At 40.6% G+C, this 25,980-nt stretch overlaps 1 protein-coding gene across 2 annotated transcripts in view; it reads left to right on the plus strand.

Moving 5' to 3' along the window:
* The first annotated feature begins 19,701 nt into the window (after window positions 1–19,701).
* GPCPD1 (glycerophosphocholine phosphodiesterase 1) overlaps window positions 19,702–25,980 on the plus strand; it is a 63,074-nt gene continuing 56,795 nt past the window's right edge. Inside the window, exons 1-2 of one of the 2 annotated variants that reach the window (XM_022556520.2) lie at window positions 19,702–19,869; window positions 25,471–25,547. In XM_022556520.2, coding sequence (XP_022412228.1) covers window positions 25,499–25,547 — 49 coding nt within the window. In that variant the 5' untranslated portion in view covers window positions 19,702–19,869; window positions 25,471–25,498. The remainder of the gene's footprint in view (window positions 19,870–25,470; window positions 25,548–25,980) is intronic. The other variant, XM_022556519.2, reaches the window with a different exon arrangement.

A 25,980-nucleotide genomic window follows, 5' to 3' on the forward strand; every position in this document is an offset into this window, starting at 1 on the left:
AATGCTGCTATGAACATTGCGTAGCGTATATCTTTCCAAATTAGTGTTTTGATTATATATATTTAATGCAAATAGCTATCCATTTTAGCAACTAAGATTGTAAATAGGAGGACATTTTCCCCAAATAAGCAAGATGTATGGGATCTGCAAGCTCATATCAAAGATTTGTGTAGGTAAAAATGACATGGTATAATTTAGTTCACCCTAATTTCTACTTGACTTGGGAAATTTTTAGAATTTATCTCTGAATTTGTGACTTCTGCACCCAGCTCTTACAATTTTCTTTTTTTTTGGTGGGGGACGGAGAGCACACAACCCACTTGCTTCCAACATCTTTGATGGGTTGTAAATATCATTTTCTCTGCTTACTAGCTATAGAAATAACATAAGAAGTTAGGTGATTAATCTAAGTTCTCCACAAATGTAATGTGGGAAAAAGTAAATGAAATTGGAAGCAAAGATATTGAATACAGTCCTGATATTTGTTATTTACCTTCTGTGTAAATATTTTCCCACATTTTGTTTGCTTTCATGAGTCATTATGCTAAGGTGACTGCATAACAGTGGGGTGTGAATTATCAGTTAGTCTCTGCCTGCAGGGAGGCAATTTAAACTCAGTATTGCAGCACCAGGTCATGTGCAGTGACAAATTGTTTTGTTTAAGAAATGACCCTACGATTTTAGGTGCATGTAATTTTTGATGACTTGTCTTGGTTTCACCTTCAAGTTCGGTTAGTGTTCTACCATCTATTGATAGAACTCCTGAAAATATATGAACTAACCCAAGAACATCAGATGAGAGATGGATCACAGATGCCAAAGGCCTACAGAATGATGTATTCTTTGAGCATTGATCCACTGTGTCTAGACTGTGGTGAGCCTTGCTGATCAAAGAGTACTTGCTACTCAAAGAGACTGGTAACATCAGCATCCCATGGGAGCTTGTTAGAAATTCAGAATCTCAGACCCCAGACCTGCTGAATTAGAATCTGCACTTTAACAAGATCCCCAGTGATTCAAGGGTAAGTTAAAGTTTGAGAGGCACTGCTCTAGGTCCTAGATTCTAGGGCATTTCATAATTATATTTGATTTCTGCAAATTATCCAAGTGACCCATGACAACCCTCTCTCTCTCCCTTCTACCCACTTCTCTTTTGTTCTCTCCATCTCTTCCTCTTCTACCTCTTTCTCCTCCATCTTCTTTTCCTCCTCTTCCTTCTTCTCTTCCTCCTCCCTCTTCTCCTCCTCCCTCTCTTTCTCTCTCTTCCCCCTGCCACCCCCATCCTCTTTCTCCTCTTTCTCTCATCTATAGAATATATGCTAGGAAAATAGAGACTTTTAACTCTCGCATACATATGCATATTCACAAAATCAAATAACTCGGCTTATATGGAACATGAATCTGTAAAGGAGCTGAGACTGGGTCTTGGAACAGTGGTGAAGAATGTGGGGTTATATTTCTTACCACTGAGTTTGAGATGCTCTCTCTTCAGTGCAACAGAGTGAGGAAGGAGAATGACAGGTGGAAGCCAGAAGGTGTGGGGTTTGCCTCCCTTCTTTCCCAGCCCTGAGGTAGAAAAAATGTGGGCTTCAGGCTGGACTCTTACAACTAGCCTCCTGTTTGTATTTCCTGAGACAGAAGATAGGTGGGCTCCAGGTTAGGCATTTACAATCAGCCTCCTGTTTGCTCTCCGAAATGGAAGTAACAACAGAAACAGGGTAAATAGCCAGCCTTTGTCTCCTATGGACACCTTAAGATAGCCGTCATGGCAAGAGCAAAGAGGGACAAAACCTTGTTTGAATAAAGGATCAAGGGATCTCTACTTCCCCCCTCCTTGAGGCAAGGGAGACACTACACATGCACAGAAAGGCTCCTTGGGGATCAAAAGTCAGGGGACAATGCCAGGCCGTAGTGAGCCTTGCTTCCCCCAGACGCCTTCATGTCAAGATCCATCTTGGCTGAGAGGTGCGCACCTAAGGGGAGGGTCCTGAGACAGATTAGCAGGGGGTGGGGGAGGTGTGGGGGAGGAAACAAAATGATTGGCCAGAAGGAAGACAAAGACCTGGAAAATTGCCTCCTTATAAAGGATTTAAACTTCCTAAAGGCACAACTCTCTCTCAGGGTTAGCCTGTGCGTCTTTCCGCATGTACACTGCTTTTCCAATAAACTTTTTACTTTTCTCATTACTTTCTGCCTCCTCGCCTGAATTCTTTCCCGACAAGCCAGGCAAGAACTGGGGGTTTAGGCCCTGGCCGGTGGCCTCCGTGGTCTAGCAGTTAGGACTCCCTGTCCAGGAACTAAGATCTTGCTTCCAGCTACTGCTCACTGCTGCTTTCTGCAAGCTGCCGCTTACTGCTGCATATGTCCAAAATCAGCCTGAGGTCGGTCACTGAGGTCTCATCACTTACTCAAGCTTTTGAAGAGGAGGCTAGACATTGTGACTCTGCCCCCCTTGCTTTCTTTTGTTACCATTTTCTTTTGAAATAATTTCGAACGTAAGGAAAATTGCAAAAATGATGCAAAGGACTCCTATACATCCTTTATTCAGATTCACTATTTTTAACATTTTGCTATATTTGCACACTCTCTCTCTTTCCACACACATACACATATATGCAAATTATTATTATCTGAACCATTTGTTAGCAGGCTGAATCCATCATGCCTCTTACCCTTTCATACTTCAGTGTATATTTCCTAAGAACAAGGAGATTCTCTTCAATTTGGCTTAAATAAAATTTTTCATTTCTTTCCTACATGGACTGATTAATTTTTTTGTCAACACTACATATGGGAGCCCCACAAAGATATAAGACTCAAAGAAGTGACCAGAGCAGGACTACCTTTTAGACAAAGAAACAACAAATTTGTGAAGAATTGACAAGACAAAGGGGTTTGGCCTTGGGTAGTAAATCGGTGAAGAAGTAACAATTTTTTTAATATAGGCTTTCATCCCTAAATTCTCTATCTCTGCTGATAAGGATGCCATCTACCCTCCTGATAGAGGGAAGGTGTCTTTCACAGGGGAGATTCATCTCTTGCTTTCAGGGGGACAAAGAAGAGTGTCCTCCTTGCACCACCGTTTCTCAAGTACCTTTAATTCAAAATAAAGCGGCATATTTTGGGGTGCATATACTATTATATTTGCATGGTGGAAATACTGTATAATGTCCTCAGTTATGCATCTCATCCCAACTCAACATTCAGTCATGTTGCACAGGTAGATGGAAAATGGCCATGGTGGGTGAAAGTATTTGTACCATGGAAACTGGCAAATGCTACAAATCGGAATTTTTTTTGGAGAGCCAACTGTTAAAGCACTGAATTATATATTCTTTATTGGCTTTTCTCCCTCCCCTGTCCCCTTCCCCCTCCCTCACAATACTTTCTGAGATCACCTTGCAAATAAGCCATTCGCACACAATTCTTTGTCTCAGAGAAATGCAAACTAAAACAATAGGAAAGAAAAATCAGGTGATTCCAAGCTGACACTGCTGTTGGAACAATGAGCTATAGTCAGGGAGGCTGGCCTCTTAGCACAGAGCTGGCCATTGAATATCCACCCTTATAGATGAGTGCAGTTTCTAAGCAACAAAGAACTGTCGTGAGCCCCATAGTCACTGCAAGGGAACCTGAAGTAACTCTCAGCCTGGTGAAAATTTATATGAAGTGAGACATTTGGGGGAAAAGAAGCTGATGTGGAATTCATCAGAGAAAGGAATTGAATCTCCTACTCAGCAAAGCTTGTGGATGTTGTGTGTTTGAACTTCACGGGCTTCAGTGTGCTTTAGGTCAGTGCTTATCAGGCTTTTAGAAATTTTGATCTAACAAAGTAAATTTTTAAAAATTCTGGATTTAGACAGAGGATTGCCATTTTATCATTTTGCCCCAAAGAGAACTTTATAAAATGAAACAAACTCTTGTTTTTTCAAAGGATGTTTTAACCTTTAAAAAGTAGAAATAAATGTCATTCATCATAGGATATGTTTTTATGAGATAAACTTGGCTTCATGAAGAACTAATGACATTTCCTTTGCATTTCTCACTTTTCTTGTGGCTGGTAAACATGTCTTCAGGAATCCACATGGACTTTGGGGAAATCTCTCTTCTCATCAAGGTTCTGATGATTTACAGTATAGAAAAAGAAAGTCTCTCAAGTGAACAAAAACAAAGGAGGGGGGACTTCCCTGGTGGCACAGTGGTTAAGAATCCGCCTGCCAATGCAGGAGAAATGTGTTCAAGCCCTGGTCTGGGAAGATCCCACATGCCAAGGAGCAACTAAGCCCGTGAGCCACAACTACTGACCCGGCATTCCACAGCTACTGAAGCCCGCATGCCTAGAGCCCGTGCTCCACAACAAGAGAAGCCACTGCAATGGGAAGCATGTGCACTGCAATGAAGAGTAGCCCCTGCTCCCCACAACTAGAGAAAGCCAGTGTGCAGCAACAAAGACCCAACACAGCCAAAAATAAATAAGTAAATTAAAAAAAACAAACAAAAACCAAAGGAGGGAATGAATGAGTTAATGGAAGGGATGCAGTGGAGGCCATACTGTCCATCTTTCAGAGATTGTTCCCTTTGTTTCCCTCTTTATATCTGTTCTGCTTGTGTCTTCCTCTTCCCATTGCCTTCCCCTGTTGACTCATCTCGACTTGCCTGGTTATTTACAAACTCCTGGCCTACAGATCACTCACTGAGGACTTCCTTCTTAGTATCTGTTATTGGATAAACTGTGTCCCACAGAAAGATATGTTCAAGTCCAATTCCTGTATCTCTGAACATGATCTTATTTGGAAATAGGGGCTTTGCAGATACAACCAAGCTAAGCTGAGGTCATTAGGGTGGGAAATCCAATATGACTGATGTCCTTAGAAGAGAAGAAGAAACAGAGATAGATGCACACAGAGGGAAGACAATGTAAAGACAGACACACAGGGTCAGGATGATGGCAGCAGAGATTGGAGTAATGCATCTACAAGTTAAAGAATGCCAAGGATTGGGACTTCCCTGGTGTTCCAGTGGCTAAGACTCCATGCTCCCACTGCAGGGGGCCTGGGTTCAATCCCTGGTCAGGGAAGTAAATCCCACGTGCCGCAACTAAAGATCCCATATGCTGCAACTGAAAAAAACAAAGATCCCGCATGCTGCCTCTAAAGATCCTGCATGCCTCAATGAAGATCCAGCACGCAGCAATGAAGATCTCCCGTGCCACAACTAAGACCCGACACAGCCAAAAAAAGAAAAACGGAAAGAAAAGAATAGCAAGGATTGCTGACAACACCAGAAGCTAAGAGAAAGTCATGGAACAGATTCTCTCCTAGTGCCTTTTGAGGGAGCATGGCTCTGCTGGCACCTTGATTTTGCACTTCTGACCTCCAGAACTGTGACAGAATAAATTTCTGTTGTTTTAAGTCACTAAGCTTGTGGTACTTTGTTACAGTAGACCTAGGAAACATGTGGCATCCTAACTGAAGTTGCTGAGAGAAGCTTGCCTCTGATTGGGTGCCTAACCCTAGTCCAGTCAGAGGCCAGCCTAGCTTTGCCTCCCAGCCTAGGTAACTATGAGTGGGACACTCTGACCTACATGTCTAATACAGGAAAGCTGGCAGGACTCATGGGAGAAAGGCCAGTGAAGGTGCCCATTCCTGGACGACGTAGAGGGGGAAGCAGGACTTACCTTCAGTAACCCCTTGGGTTGAAGCTTGAGTTTCAGGAGGGCACAGTGAACTCCAACAGAAAGTTTCTCATTTCTTCAGCCATAATAAAGTAGTCTCATTATTTTATCCTGGAGGAAAGGGAAACTTTCTGGGGTCGAACAACAACCACTGAAATAATGTTGACCAATAGTGCCTTATTTTGACAAAATATCTCAGTTTCTCCATGCCAGCCATTCTTGCAAGATATGGTTCTACAGAGGAAGAAACACTGGTTAATGACTACTAACTACTACTTAGTTAGTTAATGACTACTACTAACTACTCCAAGACACAAGTATGCCAAACAAAATGGGCTATTCATAAAATTATTAATCTGGGAACTTTATGGTAGTAATAAACAGAATAGAGATTTAAAAAACCCAAAAAAACCCACACCAACACCCAAAGATGTGTCTGGCATATTGTGTTTTCCTAATCAGATTGAAACAGCTGAAATGGGAAAAATCACTTTCTGGGGACTTTTTGCTGTTCTTGGAATTCCCTCACACTGCAGCTGGGAAAATAGGCCTCATGACTTGCAGATCCAAGTTATGAATCATTCCCCCTACATAAATAAATAAAACCTGAATTTGAGCCAGACCAGTAACTCCATTTTCTTTCAATCTGGGAGCTGTGGTGTGCTGGTAAATAACCCAAAACCAGTTCTCCTGGGAGAAAGGCCCTGATTTGCAGCATTTGCTGGTTTCAGACTCCCACCATGGCTGATTTCAAGTCGCCAACCTGAAGACAGTGAACTTGAAGTTGGGAGATGTGTGCCACCTACACACAGCTAGCTCCTGCACAGGATTCCTTAGGGGGTTGTTTAATAGTTGTACCTGACATCTTTAGAGAACTTAAAATAATTTGTTTTCTTTCTTTTTTTTTTAAAGTATTTATTTATTTATTTTGGCTGCGCCAGGTCTTAGTTGCAGCACACGGGATCTTTTAGTTGTGGCATGTGGACTCTTAGTTGCGGCATACATGCAGGATCTAGTTCCCTTTCCAGGGATCGAACCCAGGATCCCTGCATTGGGAGTGTGGAGTCTTACCCACTGGACCACCAGGAAACTCCCAGAATTTGTTTTCTTTATACCAGGTGTCTCACATAAGAACTCCTTCACAGTTGTCATTCTTTTTAAATTCTTATACTTGATGAGGTAGATACTATCTTAGTTTTATAGGCTATAAAATTGAAAGCCTAAGAGAATGAGTATAAAGTCAGGTAAGGATGTTAGGCAAGTTATTTAACCTCAGTGGTTTTTGTTTCCTTTTCTGCAACGTGGGTTAATAATAGTACCTCAAACACGGTTGGGAGGATTTTCTAAGATGATGCATGTAAAATTCTTAGCACATTGCCTGCTGTGCAGTCATTCTCTATTTCAAATGCAATAAATATTCAGTGTGGAACATTAAAAAGTACCAATATGCAAAAAAGAAGAAAATTTAAAATACTTCTCACTGTTAGCAATCTTGGTGCAGAATTTTGGTTCTGGCTTAATATGATTTATGAAGGGCAATCCAAGCATAGAAAATACTTTTTCAATGATGAAACATTTGAGCAATTATTAAGTGCAATTCTGTTTGGATCATGATGGAAGCTTAAGTTGCATATGAATGTATGCAAATTACTTCTAAAAATAAATTAGAGTAAGAACAATAATGTCATTGTCACTCTGAGTATGATATGATGTTCTCTCTGGAGTGGGAGTCCTAAGAAAGAACATGAAGCCAAGGTCCAGGCCATGTAATAACCATGGATGGGACATCCATGGGTGCACATGGTGGCTGTAAATTATATCCCTGGTGAATGCTGCAAGAAAGATGGGGAGAGAACTGAGTCAGACAGATTCACAGTTAGGGAGAGCTAATGTGTTTCTTCCAAGCCGAGTCATTTGTAAGAGCTCCTGGAGCACTGTGTTGGAAAGGATAGTGGAGCCTCTCCTCTGGGGGTGGCGGGGAGGGGGTGCAGGGGAGCTGTGGGCTATTTTCAAATCACAGTTATCTTCCTGATTTGACTGAGGATTTTCAGTGGATTTCAGGGGAAACAAGAAGTGACTTTTTTGGCTGCACCGCAGCAGCATGAGGAACTTCCCAACCAGAGATCTAACCTGTGCCCACTGCAGTGGAAGTGTGGAGTCTTAACCACTGGACTGTCAGGGAAGTCCAGGAAGTGATACTTTTTTTCTTCTGAAAATTTCACAATTTTTTTTGTGTTCAAAACAAATTTCTTGGGACTTCCCTGGCAGTCCAGTGGTTAGGAGTCTGTGCTGTCACTGCTGAGGGCATGGATTCAATCCCTGTTTCGGGAGCTAAGATCCTGCAAGCCATGTGGTGCGGCCAAAAAACAAAACAAAACAAACAAATTTCTTATTTTATCTTTCTTACCACAATTTGTTTCTGTAATTCAGTAGAAGATGAGCTTGTAGTTTAGTTTGCTTGTTTATGTCTTTTCTATTGTTCTCAGGCATGATTAAAAAATTAACACATATTCACATAGAATATTTGAAAAACTGAGAAACACACAAAAAAGCAACAACCTCACATATTTCCACTACTTTTTTGTGCATTCACTCAGCCTTTTAAAAGTAGTATACCAAAAATATATTTCTATAAGCACATATATACATACATCAACAAATACTTTTATTAAAAAGTGGGCTCATACTATATAACCTAGCACTTGCTTTTTTTACTTAACAATAGACTATGAGGGACTTCCCTGGTGGTGCAGTGGTTAAGAATCCACCTGCCAAAGCAGGGGACACTGTTTCGATCCCTGGTCCAGGAAGATCTCACATGCCATGGAGCAACTAAGCCCGTGTGCCACAACTACTGAGCCTGTGCTTTAGAGCCTGCAAGCCACAACTACTGAAGCCCGCACACCTAAAGCCTGTGCTCCACAACGAGAGAAGCCACCGCAATGAGAAGCCCACACACCGCAACGAAGAGTAGCCCCTGCTCGCCGCAACTAGAGAAAGCCCTCAGGCAGCAACAAAGACCCAAACGCAGCCAAATAAATAAATAAATAAACAAAAAAACCCAATAGACTGCGGACATCTTTTTAAGTGGGTACATAAGGAATAATCAAATTCTTTTCATGGCTGTTTATTTCTCATGTAAATAAATGAGCATTGTTTATGTAACCATTGTCAAACATCCCATTGAGGGATGTCTATTTTGTTTCTACTTTTTAAATTTTTGTTTGTTTGTTTGTTTGTTTTCGTGGATTTGTGTGTGTGTGTGTGTGTGTGTGTGTGTATGTGGCAATTTCAAGCTACGTTACATGAATACTCTTGGTATATCTTTATATGCCTGTAAATATATATTTCTAGAAATATAAATTCTGGGTTGATAGCTATGCACACAAATTTTTCACAGCTATGATTCAAATACTCTCCAAGAGTGTTACCAATGAACACCCTTAGCATTAATGTGCCAGATTATTCATTTTCTCACATCCTTCCAGAACTGGGTTTTATAAATTCTTACTTCTATTATTGATAAGTTCCTGTGATTTCTCCTTATTAAGGATTCTTGGAAACCCAGGAGGCTGAAGGTCACAGAACTAGATGTGGTGGAATGGATTGCTCTGTTGGCTGCTAGGAGAGTTTTGGCTTCAGAGTCAAAGAGGGCCATACTGGGGTCTGGGCAGAAAGAGACTCATGCTTGCCTTTAGACCAAAGGATTATACAGAGTGTAAGCCTGTGGTGGCATAGTAAGATGGCAGACCCCTTCATTTTGGCTCAGGGCAGCATCCTTTCTACTAGAAACAGGATGAGGAGGGGTTGCATCTCTAAGAATAATTTAGTGCCAAATTTAAAAAGTCATGTGAGATTAAAGATATGTGAATCTGAAATCCCTTCAAACTCTACTAAGGATTAGATGGCCCTTCAGGTGGCTGAGTCTAATTACAAGAAAGAGTGGGCTTTAGAAGTCAATTATTTATTTACTCAGGCAACAGAAGTTATCAAGTCCATTTGATAGGCATCATTCTAGACACTGGGCTTCCAAATAGAATAAGGTAAGATTCGGTAAATTCAAGGAGTTTACAAATTAGTTGGGGAGGGTGGGGGAGACTGAAAACCAAAAGCTATACCAATGAAGTTGTGGTTGACATTTGCCTATGCAAATTTACCCACATAAATTTTTGTCACACCCACAAAAACAATAACTAAGATGAAAGCAGGAGGAAAGAAAAGGCTTGTAAGGAAAGGCTTCCAAGATAAGGCAGATAACTTGATGGCTTCTTGAAGCTAATTTTATAGTGGTTCAAGTGGGTGGGGATGGGCAGAGGAGAAGGCTTCTCTGGAGCAGATCTTCTCAAACTTTGTGTTCAGTGAACCCCTAGTAATCTTGTTAAAATGCAGATTCTGGTTCAACAGGTCTGGGGTGGGGCCTCGAGACTCAGCAGTTCTAACATGCTCCCAGGAAACATCAGTGCTGCTGGTTCAAGGACCACACTTAGAATGGCAAATTTCTAGGCTGAGGTGGCCCTAAATCCTTTGGTATAAGTGGGAGGGAAGGGGGTGGCTTGTATCAGAGATAAAGCTTTAGTGTTAGGTAGAATCCAGCTAATTGTGGAGAGCCATTGGGATACTAAAAAGAGGAGTGCTTAATTGGGGGTGGTGTTGAAATCTAACCCAGAGAGGCAGAGTATGAGAATACATCTCCTACCCTTTCCCTTTCTTTGTCTTCTCCTCCCCCTCTTCCTCCTCATCTTTCATTTAAGTCATAAAAGTGGAGAATTACATGAAGCAAGCAAAGAGGAAGGCTCCTCTGTCTTGAAGACAAACAGAATTTCTGGCTATTACAGAATTCTTAGGTCTCTGAATTCCTTAACATTTCCAAGATGAGTTTTGATCTCTTACAAAAGGAATATTGGCTGTTTGCCTTATACAGTGGGTGCCTGCTTTGGCATTAATGTTACTGAAAGAGGAAGTTACCATCCTCTACCTGGGTGGGACCCTTAGTTCCTACAGAAGAACTCAAAGATATATTGTTATGTATATTCCTTAAGGAGGAACCAGGACCCTGCCCCATCCCTGCACTATTGTTTCTTGATTGCCCTTCCTTTGTTCCTGCACTCCCTCCCTTAAATGGATATGGGACTTCCCTGGTGGCGCAGTGGTTAAGAATCTGCCTGCCAATTCAGGGGACACAGGTTCAAGCCCTGGTCCAGGAAGATCCCACATGCCACTGAGCAACTAAGCCCGTGCACCACAACTACTGAGCCCACGTGCCACAACTACTGAAGCCCATGTGCCTAGAGCCCATGCTCTGCAACAAGAGAAGCCACCGCAATGACAAGCCCACGCACCACAACGAAGAGTAGTCCCCACTCGCCGCAACTAGAGAAAGCCCGCGTACAGCAGTGAAGACCCAATGCAGCCTTAAATAAATAAATAAATAAATAAATAAAATAAAAAAATAAATAAATAAATAAAAGGGACATGGAAAGGATTTGTACCTGGGAGTGCCCCACAGGGTCCTGCTCAATTCTGTGATTTGAAACATGCATTGGTGACTTGACAGTGGATTCTCTGGACAGGGATCTGGGATCTAAAAAAATAATCACTGATTTTAGTAAGTTTTATGAGACCATGGTGCCATTTTCTTAAAGAACCTTTCTGTAATAATCTCCCAACTGGGAACTTCTCTCCCCAAATCCAGTAAAATAAACATCTCTGAAACCAACTAATTAGTTGTATTTACTAATGCTCATTTCTTTAGTTGGCTGGGTAATAAAATAACTTGGGAGATTATTTCCATTTCTGATGGACTTTGGTTGACTCCACACACTATGACTGAGTCCTCTAACCATGAATCATAGATATAATATTTGTGTTAAAGGTCATTTATTCAGATTTTTAAAAAAATGCCTGGTAGTTAACTAAATCTGGTGAAAAAAAGATGGCCTCAGGATTCTACCATCATTTTCATAGGTCCTTGGGGTTTTCTTCTTTTCCTTAAGGAAAATATTTTGATTCCTTTTATTTTTCTTCTTATTTTTTGATCTATTTTTTATTCTTGATGTCTTAGCATTTTTATGTATAATCACATTAATTGATTGCATGGCCATGTTGATGAATTCCAAGTGGATGATCTCCACCCTCTCTCCATGCCCCGTGGGTTGGGATTTACATTTGTTCTTTTAGCAGGAAAATGCAGTAAGGAACATAGCTATGGCATCCGCCTCTTTTCATAAAAGGAAAGTAAGGACTAGGATAATCAGCAGTTTGCTTTGTTGTCCTGGAACCCAGACCCCAGGCCTCTCTGGGCCACAGGCAGGACGCATGACATGCCTCATTAGTACAGTGGGTGAGCAACAGGGAGTTGGCTCCGTGCTGGGTTAGGGTGTGCATTCAAAATTAAATTTAAAAAATCACTATATATCTACAGTTGTGGGTCAAATATATCATATGACTAAATGTCATTATTGATAACTGGACACGGTGATATGGGTGCAAGGGGAGGTCATGGTATGCAACATGTAGCAGTGAGTCCCTACTTCTCCAATGGGTACACATGACATTGTTTATTATTAAATATTGACATCTGCCTTGACAAACTACTTAATATTTTTTCCTGAACTTTTCAGTTATTCCTACAGGCGTGTTTATACCTGCTATGTGCCAGGCATTATGCTGGGATCAATAATTCTTGCTCTTAAAGGCCTGATTACAGGAGGGCAAAACAGAAATGCAACAGATAAAAGCAATGAAGTGTTAGTTCTCAGGCTTGTTTTCATTTTATAGGTAAAATAACAAAGGTATGGTGCGAGATAGCATAACAGAGAGTAGAATCATCACCTCTAAATCACTCACATAATAAACGCACCTCCAATGCCAAGAACCTCTGCCTTCCTGACTCCAGTTCCAGCATTCTTTGGCCTGTTGCCAGCCTGAAGTGAGCAGCTGGGCTTGTGAGCCTGGTGTGTGGTAGTAGTGCTGTTAGTGTTATTTTGTTCAGAGTAAGAATATGCCCTGAAAACAGCAGCTCATTCTGTGGAGAGTCATCAATATTTTCACTAAAATGGTAAAATGATGATAGCCAGTCAAATGTGGAACAATTTGAGCAGTAAAGGGAACCCCTTTGGGGGATTCATTTTAGTGTCAAATGCACAAGACTGAGAGTCACTTGGAAAGACAAAAAATAGTAATAAGTGGAACAGGCTGAGGACAAAATGTTCAGTGTTTTCTGATATAACATTTTTTGTGTGTATTAAAAAAATTGAGGGACTTCTCTGGTGGCACAGTGGTTAGGAGTCTGCCTGCCAATGCAGGGGACGCGGGTTCAAGCCCTGGTCTGCGAAGATCCCACATGCCGTGGAGGAATTAGGCCCGCATGCCACGACTACTGAGGCCCACATGCCTAGAGCCTATGCTCCGCAATGGGAGAGGCCACTGCAATGAGAAGCCCGCACACCGCAACAAAGACCCAACGCAGCCAGAAAATAAAGAAATAAATAATTTTTTAAAAAAATTGAAATACAGTGTTAGTTCAGATGTAATACATAGTGATTTGACATTTGCATACGATATGAAATGATCACCATGATAAATCTAGTAACCATCATCCCCATACAAAGTTATTACAATATTATTGACCATATTCCTTATACTATACATTAATATCCCCATGGCATATTTATTTTATAACTTGAAGTTTGTACTTCTTAATTCCCTTCACCTATTTCATCCCCACCCTCCCCCCTTCTGAATCTATGAGTCTGTTTTTGTTTTTGTTTCCTTAGTTTTTTAGATTCCACATATAAGTGAGATCATACAGTATTTGTCTTTCTCTGTCTGACTTATTTCACTCAGCATAATACCCTCCAGTTCCATCCATGTTGCCGCAAATGTCAAGATTTCTTTTTTCTGTTTTTAAATGGCTGAGTAATATTCTGTTGTATGTATATATACCACATTATCTTTATCTGTTCCTCTTTTTTAAAAATGTTATTTATTTGCTTTTATTTTTGGCCGTGTTGGGTCTTCTTTGCTGTGCATGGGCTTTCTCTAGTTGCGGCGAGTGGGGGCTACTCTTCACTGCGGTGCACAAGCTTCTCATTGCAGTGGCTTCTCTTGTTGTGAAGCATGGGCTCTAGGTGTGCGGGCTTCAGTAGATGTGGCACGCAGGCTCCATAGTTGTGGCTCACAGGCTCTAGAGAGCAGGCTCACTAGTTGTGGCACATGGGCTTAGTTGCTTCACGGCATGTGGGATCTTCCCGGGCCAGGGCTTGAATGTGTGTCTCCTGCATTGGCAGGCAGATTCTTAACCACTGTGCCACCAGGGAAGCCCCTATCTGTCCCTCTCTTGAAGAATGCTTAGGTTGCTTCCAAATCTTGGCTATTGTAAATAATGCTGCTATGAACATAGGAGTGCATGTATCTTTTTGAATTAGTATTTTTTGTTTTCTTCAGGTAAATACCTAGAAGTGGAATTGCTGGATCATATGGTAGTTCTATTTTTAATTTTTGAGACTCCTCCATACTGTTTTCCACTAATTTACATTCCCACCAATAGTGCACAATGGTTTCCCTTTTTCCATATCCTAGCCAAGACTTATCTCTTGTCTTTTTGATAATAGCCATTCTGACAGGTGTGATGCACTATTTCACTGTGGTTTTGCATTTCCCTGATGATTAGTGATGTTGAACATCTTTTCATGTGTCTGTTGGCCATCTGCATGTCTTCTTTGGAAAAATGTCTAGTCACGTCCTCTTCCCGCTATTTAATCGGGTTGTTTGTTTATTTGTTTTGTTTTGATGTTGAGTAGTATGAGTTCTTTAAGTATTTCAGATATTAACCCCTTATCAGATATATCATTTACAAATATCTTCTTCCAGTCAGTAGGTGGCCTTTTTGTTTTGTTGATAGTTTCCTTCACTGTGCAAAAACTCTTTAGTTTGATGTAGCCCTGTTTGCTTATTCTTGCTTTTGTTTCCCTTGACTGAGGAGATAGATCAAAAAAATATTGCTAAGACATATGTCAGAGGTACTGCCTATTTTCTTCTAGGAGTTTTGTGGTTTCAATATGATATAACTTTTGCTACTGAGCTTTACAAGGTATTACCTCCTGAAGATTCCATAGGACAGAGGACTTCCAGAATTACAATTATGTTACACATGGTAATTTTTCTTTAGAGATTGCTTCATTATATCCAGTTTTACCAATATGCTAGTCATTTACAAACAGTACTTCACTCCTCAGGATGTTTCTGTAGCATGCTACAGTAGCTAAACATGAAAATTTGAACTAATCCTTGAATGGGGTTGCTGGTCCACAGATGACTTATTTATGGATGAAAAGTTAATTTAGTCAAAATCGAATGAAAGACTTTCCCAGTCATTCATGAAAAAATGGTTATTCTACTGTCCCTTTTTGTGGAGGAGACTCTATGTAGTAATTGACAAATCTTTCTAGATGATTCTTCCATTAAATTAAAAAAGATTTTTTGAAGCTCTCCCTTTTTGATTACATACATTTAAAATATGGATAAGGAGGGCTTCCCTGGTGGTGCAGTGGTTGAGAGTCCGCCTGCCGATGCAGGGGACACGGGTTCGTGCCCCGGTCGGGAAGATCTCACATGCTGCGGAGCGGCTGGGCCCGTGAGCCATGCCTGCTGAGCCTGCACGTCCGGAGCCTGTGCTCCGCAACAGGAGAGGCCACAACAGTGAGAGGCCCACATACCGCAAAACAAACAAACAAACAAACAAAAAAGAACAATAAACTATGGATAAGGAAAGCTAATGGGTAAATAATAGTATCTATCTAAACAATTAGCTTAATTGCCACAATTCTGTGAGTTAGGGTGGACATTACCTTATTTCATCCATTCTACCATCCCCTTTTTAAAATATAACCTCTCAAATCACTGATGGCCAGGCAGCAGCCCTGACATTGTTGTCATGCCTTAGACACACTTGAATGCGGTTGTTTTCCCTGAATACCATTTGTAGATGGAGTAGGTGTCCAGGCTGTTATCTGTAGACCTTTGTTGATAACTTCTCTTAGGATCAAAAATAACAATGGCATCAAAACTTGCCCAATGGCTATCAGTGGTTTATGTCCTAGAGATAATACCTGAGCACTTAGAAAAATGTTGTGTCACTAATGTTATTGGATAATATTGTTTAGAAAACAAGGACATTACAATATTATTTACGGTTGAACTATAAATGTGAAGAAGTTTGAAAAATACCTAAACCATTTATTTCACTTATATTTTCCTTCTCGTATATATGCACAAGAATAATATGTAATAAAATTTATGTCTAAACAGGTATAAAAGAGCCAGGTAGTGGCTGTGGGCCAAGGTCTTTGTTGACAGGACAGTACCCAACTATCTTGTTGCAATGTGAAAGCAGCCAAAGGCAAAAAAAAAAAAAAAAGAGGTATAAAAGAACACTTTCAGTAAGTAAAATGAAACATTATAAAATATAAGTATTTTGGCATAGTTTAAAGGGCAGCACTTTTTGATTCTTAGTATTGTCTTACAAATCAACTTTTTAGGTTTGATGAAATTGGTAGTTCTTTCATAGAATAGAGGCACAGGGAAAGTCTAGGAGGGACACAGGCATTAGGTAGCAGCAGGTACTGTGTACTGTGTGCTAGGTGCCTTCTCAAACTTCATTTGAAATAACCTATGGTACTTAAATTTCCACTTCATTGATGAAAAAATAGGTCAAAGAAGGCATTTTGAGCTTCCCATTTGAATCTTTCCCACTACAGACATTTTGATCTAATGGTACAGTTGAGAGCTTGGAATGTATATACACCACAAAAGCTGCAGCCAATTTGAAAGCGGTTTAAAGGTTCACATTTGCAGCACTTAAATTTCTTTGGAAATCAGCAATTTCCTTGGTTTCCTCCATGTAGGGTTGATCTCATATGAAAGAAAAATTAACAGCAAAAATGAACTATAACAATTGTGTCACTTATATGATGAATAAGTGGCACCTCCTATAACTTGGGAATTGCTCATGGACTCATGTAGAGGGAATGAAAGGCATGGACCTTACCTTTGAGGAACAGGGCCACCGGTGAGGTGAATGAAACACAAAATTGATAGCCTTTTGAGTCTGTAAAAAGATTCTGACAGTACAGCAATTGTGAAGTATCTCAGGAGAATACTCAATATTTTCATGGGTTGATCAAGAGATAAGTACAAATGAACTGATCAGTCTTTTATCCAAGTCATAATGAGTATTTCTGGGAGAAGACTCAGCACAAAACAAAGCTGTTTAAAATCACCAAAGTAAAATGTGCTTTAGTGTAAATATTGTTGGAAGAACCAATACTTTGTGACAAAAATATAGGCTTGCAAAACTAGACTTGGTAAAATAAGGGCCACAAAAGTAAACTCACAATGGTAGAAGCTATAGCTGGTTAAAAACAAAAAAGAAAATGATACCAACATAAAGCATTTTTTTTGCAGTAAAATTTATATGAAAAAAACTGAACCCAGGGCTTCCCTGGTGGCGCAGTGGTTCAGAGTCTGCCTGCCGATGCATGGGACACGGGTTCGTGCCCCGGTCCGGGAAGATCCCACGTGCCACGGAGCGGCTGGGCCCGTGAGCCATGGCCGCTGAGCCAGTGCATACGGAGCCTGTGCTCCGCAACAGGAGAGGCCACAACAGTGAGAGGCCCGTGTACCACAAAAAACCCCCCCAAAACAAAAACTGAACCCAATTAAAATAATTTCAATAAAATAAAAATGGAACTAGCAACAACTTAACTCTACCTTCTAGAAAATTTAAGTAAGAAAGTAAATGGGCTTAATAGAGTTTTCTCCAGAATAAAGCCTCAAAATTCATCAATAGTGGTAAAAATTTTTCCAAAGACTTATATTTAATCACAGATAGTGAGGGGTAGGATTTACATTCAAGTCTGGGACCTAAGTTTAGAGGTTTTTCCACCAATGCCACTGCCACCTTTAAAACATGAAGGTATAAAGTGAGAACATGCAGCTGATTTTAGACAAACGAGATAACATGTTTCATTATTTAATCAAATAAGATAATGTAAAATATTTTTAAATGAGGTAAGATCCAATTTAATCTCATTAAACATTTCTCGGAATAGTTATAACATTCCACAGAGGTAGGAAGAAGGAATTTATTGTTTATATTTTACTCCAATATCTCAACCAAACAGGGTATACATGATATAATCTAAAATATATTGCATTATTAAAGAGTTTTTAAGCAAGGCTGTGTAAAGTGGCAGCTCCAGGAGTCCCTTCTTCCCCTGCATGGGTCCAGGTTTCTCTGTTCTCATTTTTTCAATTATCCAATGCTGCTGGCTTGTTTTATATCTTCTAGAAATTCCTCAGTTTCTGGCGTTCTGATAGCAACTTTCAAATATGTGTAATTCTTCTGCTATTTCAATAGGATTTGGGGAAGGAGCATGGATTAGATCATCAACTTGGACTATAAACATTAGGCAAATAATAGCTTGATTAAATGGTGATTATAGGAAAATAAAGATCTACTATAAACATTTAAAAGAAGCAAACTCATGTGAAAGAAATTCATCACTGAAGTGTGACTAACAGCAGAGGAATGAAATCAACTCCAAGCTCTTATGAAATGTACAACAGCATAATTTATAGTACATAATTGGGAGGAATTTTTTTTTTTTTTTTTTGTGTGTTACGCGGGTCTCTCACTGTTGTGGCCTCTCCCGCTGCGGAGCACAGGTTCCAGACGCGCAAGCTCAGTGGCCATGGCTCACGGGCCCAGCCGCTCCGCGGCATGTGGGATCTTCCCGGACTGGGGCACGAACACGTGTCCCCTGCATCGGCAGGCGGACTCTCAACCACTGCGCCACCAGGGAAGCCCTGGGAGGGATTTTTAATTCCTTAAGAAATTTGGGATTAAAACGAGTGCCATCAAGAAACCATTGCATTCTGTGCCTCGCACAAAGCAGGCACTTAGTAATTATTTATTAACTGAATGGATAACAGACATGCTCTGGGATCTAATCCAAGCTCAAATATCAAATTCCGTCATGAACGATCCGATTTATAAAACTGGAAGCTGTCTAAAAGCTAGAGCTTATCTAACTCAAATGCCTTTTCAATAGGACCACAACTTGCTGCTCGAGCTATCTCTTAGAGTCCTTCAACATCTCTTTTTAGATTTTTAGTATCTCACTCGATTTAAATGAAATCTGATAACAATCTTCTATTACGGGTGAACCAGCGGTTAACCTTGATGCTGGAAAGTAACAGTTTAATTTGGGTGAGTAGCAAATGCTGATTAATTTTTTTGGAACCGTCAAAGGAGAGAACAACTCTTGCCTTTTTTTTTTTTTTACTTGGTAGGGCCAATTTTTTTTCCAGAAAATAAATGACTACAACTTTTGCAGAGAGGTTCTTTCTAGCTTCCAGAAAGCTTCCTTCAAACTTTACGTACAAATAACCTGGGGATCTTGTTAAACGCAATTCCAATAGACAGGTCTGAGAGGGTCCTGAGAGAGCAAATTCTGATAGCCTTCAGATGATACTGCCGGTCCGAACACCATACTTTGCTTAGCAGAGGTATAAACTCTCAACCATCTTAGGTCACCTAATTCTCCTTCTTAACGCTAAAGATTTGATCCAAGTGTTCTTGTTATTTTGTAACGAAAGAAAGTTTCCACAGAACGTCAGGCCTGTTAATTTCCCTCGTTTTCCAATGGGAAAAAAACGCAGTTCAGGATCGCAGCTCCACCTTCCAAACTAGGTTGTCCTAAGACGGCTTAGGGGACCAAGGTAGGCATCTATGAACCCAGGCCAGGTCTCTGCGGCGGCTCCCGGCCAAGAGAAAAACCCAGCGCCGGGTATCGCGGGGAGGCCCGGCCGCCCTCGGCCTCGGACGCAGGCCCTTTCCAGGAACGCGCGGGACCGCCCCCCGCACGCGGCCGCCCATTGGCCCAACGGCGCCGGGCGTGACGTCAGTCCCCGCCCCGCCACTTCTCCGGCCCCGCCCCGCGGAGTGGCCTGGCGGTTTGGTCTGGAGCAGCTGAAACCGGTTTGAGCGGAGCCGCTTCCTGCCGCTGAGCGCCGCGGTTGGCCGCCTGGGGGAGCGCTGGCGAGGCGCGGACAGCGGGCGCCCGGCACCTTGGCCCGCGGCACTGCCTCTCGGGCGCGGCGTCGGTGGCGGCGCGGACCCGCGGACCCGGCAGGTGAGGCGGGAGGTCGGGGGGCCGGGCGCGCGGTGCGAGGGCCGTGGTGGCCGCTCACGTGGCGGCTGAGTTGTCAGGGCAACCCGGCTGGGGTACGCGGGCGGAGCGGGGAGCGAGGCATGGGCAGGGTTCCCCAGCCCGGGCGGGCTCTGCCCGTCGGGGAAACAGCGGCCTGGACGTTCGCCCCGGTAAGTCGGTGGGTGACACATGTTTATTGTATTTATTCTTTGCTGCCGCGATTCCGCTGGGCTGCTGGTGCTTCGTTCCCCTCCGAAAATTTTGCAGCGTTTTCGATATACGAGAATGCATAAACCGTAGGACCACCATGAGTATTCAAAGAAACAAGTCTCGCTCACCACCACTCTCTGGCTTTATCCATAAGTAATTCATAGTGTTTTGACAACTGCTTATTTTCTGAAATTGCCTAACCAAGTAGTCTAGGGTGTGCTTGTATAATTCAGTTATTCCAAGAAACCGAAGTGCCTTAGTCTCTTAGGAAAAGGTTCCAGGAACAGTCATCAGTGCCCTTGATACAATTTTAAGACAGTTTCCCCTTCTTATAAAGCTCTTCTTTTTCCAAAGCTCTTCAAATTGCCTTGATGACTTCTGGGAGAAAGCCTTCATCAGTTAGGTGCTTCATTGGCCCCCTCTTATCCCACTGCCCGGTTAGAAGGAAATTAGGCGTGAATTCAGCCACGAATTGTAGAGAAATCTTTCACCATTGAGGCAGCTGCCTAGTCTGTAACACATAGAGGAACTGATAGAACGAAGCAGGATGTTTGGACTTGATGTTTTCTTCATACTCTTCTTTAGCCCCTCCTATTTCTGCCCAGTTCCTATCCACTACTCCCCCCCTACCCCCTTGTGTGTCTTGCTACGTTTCTGACAGTTGTGACTTAGCTAAGAAATAAATACAAATTATCAGTCCTTTTTCCAGCTCCTAACATTCTGGATACAATTAACACAAGATAAAACAAACAGGTAAAACTACACGGTGGTTCAGTGGTTCTCAACTTCGTTAGGGAGAACCAATATTCTAGACAAAATAAGATTAGGAAAGTTGGACTCCAATAATGACCACAAAGGAAATCTCAGTGTCAGAGCGAGTAAAATTTGATATGTACAAAAAGTAAGTTGATGAATCAAATCTTTGTGTATAACTTAACCAGGAAAAATAAACGAAATGCATATGAAAATAATATCAAGATGAAATGGAAGAAATTTGGAATAGTTTTATGGCATTGTTTAGAAAGGTGATTAAAGAATTAACCGGCTTAGTGAAATCTCCAGAACTGCTTTCTTAATAAAAATTCATTCATGTCTGTGTACCTTTGATTAAAATACTGGCTCAAAATATACTGGGGTCTGAATAGTGGGGTCATAATGATCCTCCAACAGGATGAGCAGGAATTAACTCAGGAAAATACAGGCATTTCACATATTGTTTTCCTATAGTCAGTTAGGCTGTTGGAGCCTAGGAAAGAGCAAGGAGAATTGGAAACAGCTTTTTTCTTTGAAAAAGTATTTGAAGGAAAACAGTGAAATTTTTTTGGCTAGAAAAAAACACATTTTAGCTGAAAATATCTGTGACTTCAGTTTAGCTCTAAAGTAAATGTTCCTGTACCTTTGTTTGCTTAAATCTCCCTTTTGTTCCCCAAGCTGGCAAACCAGTAAAGGAATGTGTTGGGATCGTTTACTTGACAAAAAGAATAGAGTAAAACTTATTTCAGGTAGTGTAAACTCTGAAATATTTTTTAAATATAAATTACAATGTCATTTTGCAAATTATGTGAGTCCTTAAAAAAGTTAAAGTAGTGTAAAATGCTATTCAAAGTCCCAGATGAGAATGCTGTTTAATGCTTATCTTCAAAAAGCACAAAGTGGAGGTTATGTTTAAGAACCAGACCAAACCAAAAACCTATCTCAGAAAGCCTGTACGTGAGGTTATAGGTGAATTGGTTAAATTACATAGGCAGTCAGCTCATGTATGTAAAAATGACTAGCATTTTTCATCTTATTCTTGTATGTATATCTAGAAGACCTCCCCTGTCCAAGTTGAGATTTTCTTTGCTTGTTTGGAAGAAGAGGAAGTGTTGGTTGTATAAATTTTTCGTTCCACAACAGAACAGTATTTTACTTTGGTGGTAGCAGGGTGCCAAAATTATACGCTTCAATTCTGCACCAGAATTTTGGCCTCTGTCCACGATCAAGTAAACTGCTGTAGGAGCAGCTCTGCAGGCTCTTATTTGGTACGGTATTAAATTTGGGCAATGGGGGGAATGGAAATTAACCAGATTATATGACTTAAGGCAATCCAAGTTGGAGATGATGCTTTGTTGACGACTGGGGAGGTTGGGGGGGGGGCGGTAATTTTGTGCTTGTGTATGTAGCTTTGGTGTAGTAAATACTGGATACTGCAGCTGGTTCCAGTCAAGTTACTATAGCCACTTTTACAAGCAACCTTAAGAATGAGAAGCTCAATTTTAATCAGTTGATTTCCTTTTCATTAAATTTACATGTTTCACATTTAACGCAGTAGAAATTTAGAGATAATTTTGTACTAGGTGTTGATTTTAATACATAGGAATAATTACATCTGATTTCCCTAAAATTGGTTAAAATAGTTACTTAAAATTGATCAACAAATAACTGAACACCAGCTTTTAATTATGTAGATGAGATTGTTCTTAGTAACTGTGGCAGTAAACACTGGGTGAAAGTACAGGTTATATGTTGAGATGGTGGTTGGTTATTAAGCAATTTGCTGGATGATAGGGCTTTTTGCTATGTCTCAAAATTAATTCAGTAACTTAAAAAACCAAGCTTTTTTGCTAGCCTTAAGGTTTCTTCTTGATATGATTGATACAGATAAATTAAATGTAAGATATAGATAAATGTAAGATTGCAGTGCTTCAATGAATCATTTTATTTATTAGGAAATAGTCTTATTATCTTAGGGTTATACTCAGATTCATATCAGATGTCATATTAAAAGACAACTATTAAGATATTTGGGTTAAATAGGTAAAAGGTGAGGTAACAATCTAGAGCTAATTTTAGATTTGGAACATTCTTTGGCCATGCTACAACTGGATGTATATGCTTTAAATAGATCATGTTTACTCTTAGACACAGAAAGTAGATTAAGGTATCAAGGACAGGTGTTTTTTCCTCCAGTGTGGAATCTTGGGTTTTCTAACTGAAATGGTAGAGTCGCCAGATACGGAATTCTTTAGCCAAGTGACATGAAACCACATTGACTGGTGTTCTTGCTTAGTATATATACTGTATTTACATTTTGTAATTGATATAGGTGGGATGATGCATAGTTTATAGCTAACATTGGCTATAAACTATGATCCTCGTTGCAGCCCCCCTGTGGTTAGATATTAGAGATTCCTCATCCTCAGCCCTCTTGATATTTGGAGCTGGACAATTATTTGTGGAGAGCTGTTCTGTGCATTGTACGGTGTTGAGCATCACTCCTGGCTTCTACCCACTAGATGCCAGGAGCATCACCCACAGTTGTGGCAACCAAAAATGTCTCCTGACATTGCCAAATGTCCTTTAGAGGACAAAATTGCCTCCAGTGGCAACTGCTGCTATCGATCTATCTGCCTTGACTTGGAAGCGTGGTTAACTGTGGGTATTAGTGTTCATTAAATGACCATTGCAGAGTTGTGCATATGTTCACAGGGAGGGGAACATAGCGAAAATGGAAGAAAGAATAGCTAGGAAAGGTACTTGAGGATTTTTTTTTTGAATAAAATAATGTGTAAATGAAGATAAGCAATTTCAGTTGGCAAATTAAAGGAAATGATGTAAAGACATCATTGGAATTATTTTAGGAACATTGATGGATTGGGGGTATGAAATTTTTTTTGGAGGTGTTGGAGAAGTTATGTACAATATGATGTGACCTTGTGTGGAGTATGTATTCTTTCTATATTTAAATTCTATAAACTGCATGAGAATTGATGTACATTAATTTTTTTAAAAAATTTCCTATCTTGGGACTTCCCTGGTGGGCTAGTGGTTAGGACTCCGTGCTTTCACTGCAGGGGGCATGGGGTTCCATCCCTGGTCGGAGAACTAAGTTCCCGTGTGCCGTGGCCAAAAATAAATAAATAAATAAATAAATAAATAAATAAAACTAAAAACAATTTTAAATTTCCAGTCTTTTCTTAAGTACTTAAATTAAGGGATAATAAGGTGAATAGGTTGGGAAAAACAGTGAAGAAATGAAAAGTAAGCTGGAGAGAAAATATGGGTAAGGAATAAAGGACATCAAAGACTTCGGGATTTAGATTTCTATAAGTAATGGAAGTGATTCCAAGCCAGGGATGTGAGGGATATTCTAATTGACATAAAATGTATTGCTGGGAAGTGATTGAGAAGCCAAAATATAAGTAGGAGACTTAGGGTTTTTAATGAAGTTTAAACTTAGAAAGAAAGGCATGTATATAAGATCAATTAAAATCTACAGGATTTGGTAACGTTGACTTGGCCAAAAATTCGTTCGGTTAATGAATATGTTGTTCAATAAAGTTCTTGGTGAAAATGAAAAATGGCAGACTTCCTGCTGGTGCAGTGGTTAAGAATCCGCCTGCCAATGCGGGGGACATGGGTTCGAGCCCTGGTCTGGGAAGATCCCACATGCCGCAGAGCAACTAAGCCTGTGTGCTACAACTACTGAGCCTGCGCTCTAGAGCCTCTGAGCCACAACTACTGAAGCCCGCACACCTAGAGGCCGTGCTTCGCAACAAGAGAAGCCACCGCAGTGAGAAGCCTGCACACTGCAGCGAAGAGTAGCCCCCGCTCCCAGCAACTCCCAGAGAAAGCTCGCCCGCAGCAATGAAGACCCAATGCAGCCAAAAATAAATATATTTTAAAAACGTCTACTTAAAACGAACGAACTTTTTGGCCAACCCAATAGATTGCAGAGTTGAGACTCTAAATTCAAGTCTGCAGAACTACAGTAATGATGGGCCTGTGGTTAATAAAGAGAAACTTGAAAAGAGTGATTTGTGAGGGGGAAGGGGTTTTTGTTATTGTATTTTTTAAGCCATTGGTTAGGTCACTTAGAAGCAGGTTCTCAAACTTGTTTCAGAACTTAACTAGTTTGTTTCAGTCGGTGGTACTTAAGTTCTTTGGTTGTTTTCTTGTTATTAAAATTGGAACCTTCTTAATTAAAGTAGAAATGCTCTCTTGAGCCAAGTTTTTTTCTGTCTCTGGTTGTTGGTTGTGTGTGTTTCCCTCCACTATAAACATGAGCCTGGTCAGGAAAGATAGGTTGAGTTCAGAACAGCTGCTTATTAGAGGAGAAGGTATATGACAAGATAATCTTGAATTCTTAAAAAAAAATTTGGACACACTTGTTTGCAGATTTTTCTGGTCCATACATTCTTACAGAATAGGTTTGTTACACTAGGTCCTAAAACTTGCTAGGTACTTCCTAAATAATTCTGTATATAAGGTATCTGAAATCTTTTGCTCACAGTTGAGATTCATTTTTGTTTTTGTGTGTTTTAACTCGTTTCTTGGTGGTAGCTATCTAGAGCTGATATTCATGTACTATAAATGACATCTTTTTCTTTCTAGCACAACGTCCTAAAATAAATCCATCAGAATGACACCTTCTCAGGTTACCTTTGAAATAAGAGGAGCTCTTTTACCAGGTATTGTAAAACTTTACTTTTAAACATTTAAAAAAAATAAATGAGTGTTTTTCTTATCTGGATTATCTTAAATATAGAGTTGTTACTAGAGTAAGCCTAATTATTAGATGAAAGTATCTTTAGGACATGCCTGATAACAGAAATGTGCTCGGAGTATAACAAATTCAAGAAAAAAAAACTTCCCAAATAGTAAGTGTCTTAGTCTCATGTTTTCCAGGAAAGCTGTGAATTTTGAACAGGACAGATAATTGAACTGTAATTTGTTTGTTTGTTTGTTTTTTGGCTGTACTCCGCAGCTTGTGGTATCTTAGTTCCCCGACTAGGGATTGAACCTGGGCCCTCGGCAGTGAGAGCGTGGAGTCCTAACCATTGGACCGCCAGGGAATTCTCTGAGCTATGATTTTTAAGTCATGAAAATGAAGGAAATTTTTCT

Source organism: Delphinapterus leucas, chromosome 15, assembly GCF_059928025.1.
Source record: "Delphinapterus leucas isolate spDelLeu-1000000601 "Yukka" chromosome 15, BTC_Dleu_Yukka2, whole genome shotgun sequence".
NCBI classification, from domain to species: Eukaryota; Metazoa; Chordata; class Mammalia; order Artiodactyla; family Monodontidae; genus Delphinapterus; species Delphinapterus leucas.